Raw genomic sequence first — 6425 nt, forward strand, 5'->3', positions numbered from 1 at the left:
AACAAAAATAATCAGTATAATCATAAAAATATCATACTTAATTATATTCCACTATTCTCTTGTTTTACCTCGACAATATCAAGTCAATTTTATCGAAAAATACTTCTCACGCAAATTATATACGATGTAAATATGTTTCCCCTTTTTCCCTTTTTCCTTTTTTCTTTTTCTTAGATTAATTAATAAAGAGTTATTCGTACATTACTATACAATCACGAAAATTGAGATAAAAATTGTGTTTCATGTTTTAAATACGATAAAAAGAAAAGTTACTAGAATAATAGCTCCTGCGAGCACGAAAATACAATACAACTTTCTATTAGCTCTCTGATAAGAGTCTGCTTTTTTCAATTGTTTATAACCTTCTTGTACTTGTATCTGTGTCTGTTCAATATTATAATCAATTCTATCCAAAATAGTGCCTTGATCCTGCACCATACTTGCTAAATCCTATTCAAGAAAACTTTTTTACTTATCATTTGCCACAATACATTAATATAAGATAAAAGATCATTGAAATTTAATCTATACGATCCCTTACCTTGAATATATGCCTGAGATCTGCTATACTTTTTACTATATTCCCAATTTGTTCTTCCCTTCCTAAAGCTAATTTCATTCTGTCTTCGAAATCTTCTAACTGTAAAAGTACGGAATCTTGTTTCTGTTCATTAGTTTTCCACACATCTGAATTCACTTCATTTGTTTCCATTAACCATGTATCCGTTGCAGCATTATTTAAAAATATCGATTGATCTTCTGTAAAAAATTGGTTACTTCTCTCTTCTCTTGACTTAATCTCTGAAATTATTAAATGAAGTTGAACGCTTCTTTTTTTTGTATATCCAGCCTATATGGAAACTGTATAAATCATACGTGTTAAATAGTGATTCTGAGCCAATCTGTATTGAAGACTCAGCTCTTGTAAAGCTGTTGAAAGAGCCATTACGGCGCTTATGGCTAATTGGCGTTCTGATGATCTAGCAGCATGCGATGCTGCAGCTTTTATGGTTTGTACTTGATGATAACCACTAGAAAATGCACGTCCTATTTCTCGTGTCAGTTGTTCCATTTGTCTTTCTTCCTGTAGACATGTTTTTAACTATTTGCTCTCTAACAATTAAGTAATCAAAATAAATCAGAAGGATTGTCTAATCTTTTGACGTCAAATATACAATAAGTAATTGAGCTTTAAAATAACAATTGGCATGTCAAAGTTAATGACAAACCTGCGATGTATCATCTAATGTTGGCCTCGTTAATTGTTTAGCATGTAATTCTACTAAACTGTCTATTTTAACACGTAATCTACTTAAAATGTATTGTGTCTCCTCTAAGGCATCTGTCCATACAGGTGGTGCATTACTTTCCAAATTAACATTTTTTAATTCGACATTGTCTGAAATGCCAGAATCTGAAGCCACTAGTGCCATTCGATCAGACAAATTCTGAAATGATATTTCACATTATTTAATCTTTGAATTTTCCATAAAAAAAGATCGCTATCACTAATTTTTTATAGATCATAGGTTAGGTATATCGTACTTGTTCGGCGTATATGTGCTTGCTTTGTAAAGCATTATTTCGCATTAAGATAAATGGTTCTGTCAAATTTCGCATAGCCATCTTAATTAATATTTTAATCGAGACACTAAATAAGTTACAATAATTCACTACTTATCACACTGCTTTTTTGTATGATAACTCTACTCTCTCAGTGTGCTCCATCTGTCACCGCGAAACAGTAGTCGATCAGCTGAAAATATTAAACAAGTCTTCCATATTTTGCTTATTTTCCATATGTACATAGTTGAAATAACGAAAAAAATGACGTGAAAGGAATTTTATTTCAAACATTATACCGCATTATACATACATGCGTTCATATGTCGTTATAAAACATCGATCTATTCGTTTAACATTCTTCTAAATTAACTTAAATTATAAATTAATGTTGGAAACTTAGAATCTTAAAAATCATAGAAAATCAAATCTGCATATGTTTCTGTTGAAAAGAAATGATTTGTAAATTAGTTTACTATATTTCTATCTTTGTCACTGACTACAAAAAGTTGTTCTATATTTTATACAATAAATATTTTTGTTCAATTAATTTAGTGGAATCTTTTGTATCATTTATTATTATACATAGGAATTATAACACTTACACATATAACTTTAGTGCATATATTAAATATAACTACAATATTTTAACATTTAATTATTAAAACTTCATTATTTCTTGCATTTATCATGAATCTTCTTGCACATGCTTCTTCAAAAATAACTTCATATTTTTGCTTTAATTCAAATTAGCTTTATTTTCAATAGTTTCAATAATTAGTGGCCTAGTACTATAAAGATTTCCAATTGTTACTTGTCTCTTAATAACTTGAAGCGTTTCCAATCCTTTATTGTAACATTCATCGATTTTCCCTTGATCCTGTATTGCCTTGTTCTGTTGAAATTCATGTCGAATTTTACGCAAAGCATACATCCTATAATAAATATAAGATTACGTTTACAAAACACAAGAATATAATCTATGGACAAAATATTAATAACATTTGGCATAATAATGTTCTTCATCCCACTTTTAATAATTATTACGAACAACCACAATTTGGTTAACCACAATATGTTAACTCATAAAGTTTACATTTTTTATAATTTATACTTACCGATAATTGTATGAATTCCACTTTCTGCTTTCTCGAATTAAATTTCGATATAGACTCAAAATAGCGCTTCTACTATTAGCCATAATATTTACAATAGATCACAGACCAAATACATTATAGATGGATATCATACGCATCTCCATTAATATCGAGTATGGAAAACACTAAAATTTTATTCTACATTCCGATTTTTCATTTTGTTTTAAATTCCTTTCTCAATATTTCTCATTGTACATTCAGATAATATGCATTTTTTATAATTAATAACAAATTTAAAGGTTCTTTCAATTAATATTTATCAATATTGTAAATTTCCCTTAAATTCTATTATTATTAAATGTGTATAGACATTTAATGCTCATTGTGATTGCAAACGGTACTCTGGGAAAATACAAGATGAGGGATTATTGTTAGAAAGTGATACATAAATACGTATATAAATATATATACATTTTTTATTCACACCTTTTATATTCGTTTAATATACTTTTGTTATTATATTAATAAGTACTACATAATTTAACTAAGATCTTAAAGCTTCTGGAATTTGATGTAATATCATAATGATTTTAGTAAGGTTAGATTACTTAATGTAAATATGTCACATTGCTTTAAACATTTGAAAGTTTTTATAAATAACAATATATTTTACATAGATGCAAACAAATACAAACGAATACAAACATCGGATGTTTCGGTCAGAAAGTATTGCTAAGTAAAAACTTTTCCTTAAGTACGCGAATGGTGACAAACAATGAAGTAACAATATTTGGTCACAAGTATAAAACGGATAAGCGGACAAATATCACTAAAAATATAATTTCTAAATTAGGAAGAAACTTACATCTTTCTCTATATCATCCTCTATCTCATATTCGTCAGCGTATTATTAACCACTTTTACATGCATTTTCTTAATCGTATTGGAAATCCTACTTTCAGTGTATATGATAATATTTCTCCTATAGTTACAGTAGCTAAAAATTTTGATTCTCTTCTTGTACCAGAAGATCATGTCAGTAGGAAGGATAGTAATTGTTATTATATAAATCAAAATACTTTACTAAGAGGCCATACAACGGCTCATCAGACAGAGCTAATTTCCATGGGTTTAAACAATTTCCTTGTGATAGGAGATGTTTATCGTAGAGATGAAATAAATTCCACACATTATCCTGTGTTTCATCAAGTAGATGGTGTCAGATTATGTACAGTAAAGGAGGTATTTCAAAATGTGAACATTTTGGATGAGTTAAGGTTGTTTGAACACAAGGGTATAGAAACTGATGAGAAACAAGCTTGTCATACTTTGGAATCTGTAAAAATAATGGAACACGAATTAAAAAGTACTTTAATTAGCTTAGCACAAACACTTTTTGGATCAGGTAATATTAAAAAGTGAAAATCATTTTGATGTGTAATAAATGAGTTTTTAATTTTAGAAGTTCAGTGCAAATGGGTTGAAGTGTACTTTCCTTTTACTCATCCCTCGTGGGAACTAGAAATCTACCATAAGGAGCAATGGCTTGAAATATTAGGTTGTGGTATTATACGACAGAAAATTTTACTAAACTCTGGTGCAGGAGAACGCATTGGATGGGCATTTGGATTGGGTTTGGAAAGATTAGCTATGTGCGTATATGATATCCCAGATATTAGGTTGTTTTGGAGCAAAGACATCGGCTTCTTAAATCAATTTAAAGTCGAAGATCCTAATGCAGTAATAAAGTATAAGGTAGAGAAATTAGTAAAGTAATTAGTATTATATGAAGCAAATAATTAGCAATTGAATTCCCCTCTTACAGGAAATTAGTATTTATCCTTCTTGTAAAAATGACGTAAGTTTTTGGTTGCCTGAAAATGAATATTATTCACAGAACGATTTTTACGATATAGTAAGAGAGATTGGTGGTGATTACATAGAACAAGTTATATTAAAAGATGAATTCACTCACCCTATAACTAAGAAACTATCGCACTGTTATACCATAGTGTATAGGCATATGAATCGTACAATGATGAAACGAGAAGTGAACAATATCCATAATCAAATAAAAAAACTTGCAGTTGAGAAATTACACGTTACAATGAGATAAATAAGAAAATGAATAAGTTAAAGAAATAAATTATTCATGTATTATTTGTTATGTTTCTTCTATAATACCAATAATACTGTATGTATAAATTAAATTAAAAAAAAAAAAAAGAAAACCGGAATAATAAACCAATAACAGATTAAACATATATATTATTATATATTCCACATTAACTGATTGATTATAAATGTGTCATTAGACCATACATTGATATATTATTAATATTATTACTTAAAAGTAATGCATAATCTATAATATGATACATCTCATCAATATCGCTGATTAACGTTCATTATTTTTAAACCTATAATCTTATAACTTATACACGAATATAAAAATCAATTTATTTTATTGTAACATCGTACATTCGCGATAATTAAATTACATTACATTACATTTCATTATAATTGAGAATAATAAATTTGATTTAAAATACAGAGGAGAAATATGTTATTGGAATATATGACAATCAATAGAAATCTTCACATTTAACATACAAAAAGGAAGATTTAATTTTGTATATTATTGTGTATTTATTAAATGCAGAAGAAAACTTCAAGGAAAAAAAATTATATGCTTTTAATTAGTCAATTTTGTTTTATAAATTCAACGTATTAAAATAATCTAAATAATATGCGTCCAAATGTATACGATACATATAAAGTGAAACTAAATAAAATTCTACGTTAAAATTATGCTTTATTAGAATAAATAAGGAGAAACAAAATGCATATTTACATAGTTGTAGCTTCTTTTTAATGATTATAATTTTAATTTATATTAGTTTACAATCTGGAAAATTAAAAACTGTTTACACTACTGGGTGTCATGTATAAACATTAATAATAACGGTTATGATAATGACGACAGCAATAGTTAATCTTAAATACTACAGCTAATAGTAAAACTAGTACTACTTTTACTGCTGCTACTAATATGTTACTATTACAACTACAACTACTACTGTTGTTATTGTTGTTATTATTATTACTATTACTACTATTAATACCACTACTACTACTACTACTACTACTACTACCACTACCACCACCACTACCGCTACCGCCACCGGCACCACCACCACCACCACTACCACCACCACCGCCACCGCTATTACCACCACACCACTACCACTACCACTACCACTACCACTGCCACGACTACGACTACTACCACTACCACTACCACTACCACTACCACTACCACTACCACTACCACTACCACTACCACTACCACTACCACTACCACTACCACTACCACTACCACTACCACTACCACTACCACTACCACTACCACTACCACTACCACTACACTACTACATTACCATTTCTATTACTATTACTACTACTACTACTACTACTACTACTACTACTACTACTTCTACTACACTACTACATGACCATTTCTATTACTATTACTACTACTACTACTACCACCACTACCACTACCACCACCACCACTATAACTACTACTATTACTATTACTACCACTACACTACTACTACTACTACTGCTACTACTACTCCTACTACTGCTGCTGCTGCTGCTGCTAGTAGTACTAGATAATGACGATGACGATGACGATGACGATGACGATGACGATGACGATGACGATGACGATGACGATGACGATGACGATGAAGAAGACGA

The 6425-nt window shown here is 29.4% G+C and overlaps 3 protein-coding genes across 3 annotated transcripts; 1 reads left to right on the forward strand and 2 right to left on the reverse strand.

The window, feature by feature from the left end:
- Positions 1-240: 240 nt before the first annotated feature.
- On the reverse strand, positions 241-1750 carry Syx16 (syntaxin 16). The gene is made up of 5 exons (XM_017901696.1): positions 1546-1750; positions 1230-1448; positions 877-1084; positions 542-801; positions 241-450 (listed from the first exon to the last, which is right to left on the reverse strand). Exons 1-5 carry the CDS (start codon positions 1624-1626, stop codon positions 241-243), a joined length of 978 nt encoding a protein of 325 aa, XP_017757185.1. The 5' UTR covers positions 1627-1750.
- Positions 1751-2272: 522 nt separating this feature from the next.
- Positions 2273-2798, reverse strand: bcn92 (LYR motif-containing protein bcn92). The gene is made up of 2 exons (XM_017901703.1): positions 2682-2798; positions 2273-2498 (listed from the first exon to the last, which is right to left on the reverse strand). Exons 1-2 carry the CDS (start codon positions 2762-2764, stop codon positions 2303-2305), a joined length of 279 nt encoding a protein of 92 aa, XP_017757192.1. The 5' UTR covers positions 2765-2798; the 3' UTR covers positions 2273-2302.
- Positions 2799-3136: 338 nt separating this feature from the next.
- On the forward strand, positions 3137-4889 carry PheRS-m (Phenylalanyl-tRNA synthetase, mitochondrial). The gene is made up of 4 exons (XM_017901687.1): positions 3137-3258; positions 3338-4065; positions 4123-4415; positions 4486-4889. The coding sequence occupies exons 1-4, from the start codon at positions 3245-3247 to the stop codon at positions 4774-4776; spliced, it is 1326 nt and encodes a 441-aa protein (XP_017757176.1). The 5' UTR covers positions 3137-3244; the 3' UTR covers positions 4777-4889.
- The last annotated feature ends 1536 nt before the right edge of the window (positions 4890-6425 follow it).

Source organism: Eufriesea mexicana, unplaced genomic scaffold (assembly GCF_001483705.2).
Source record: "Eufriesea mexicana isolate 0111107269 unplaced genomic scaffold, ASM148370v2 scaffold1723, whole genome shotgun sequence".
Lineage (NCBI taxonomy): Eukaryota > Metazoa > Arthropoda > Insecta > Hymenoptera > Apidae > Eufriesea > Eufriesea mexicana.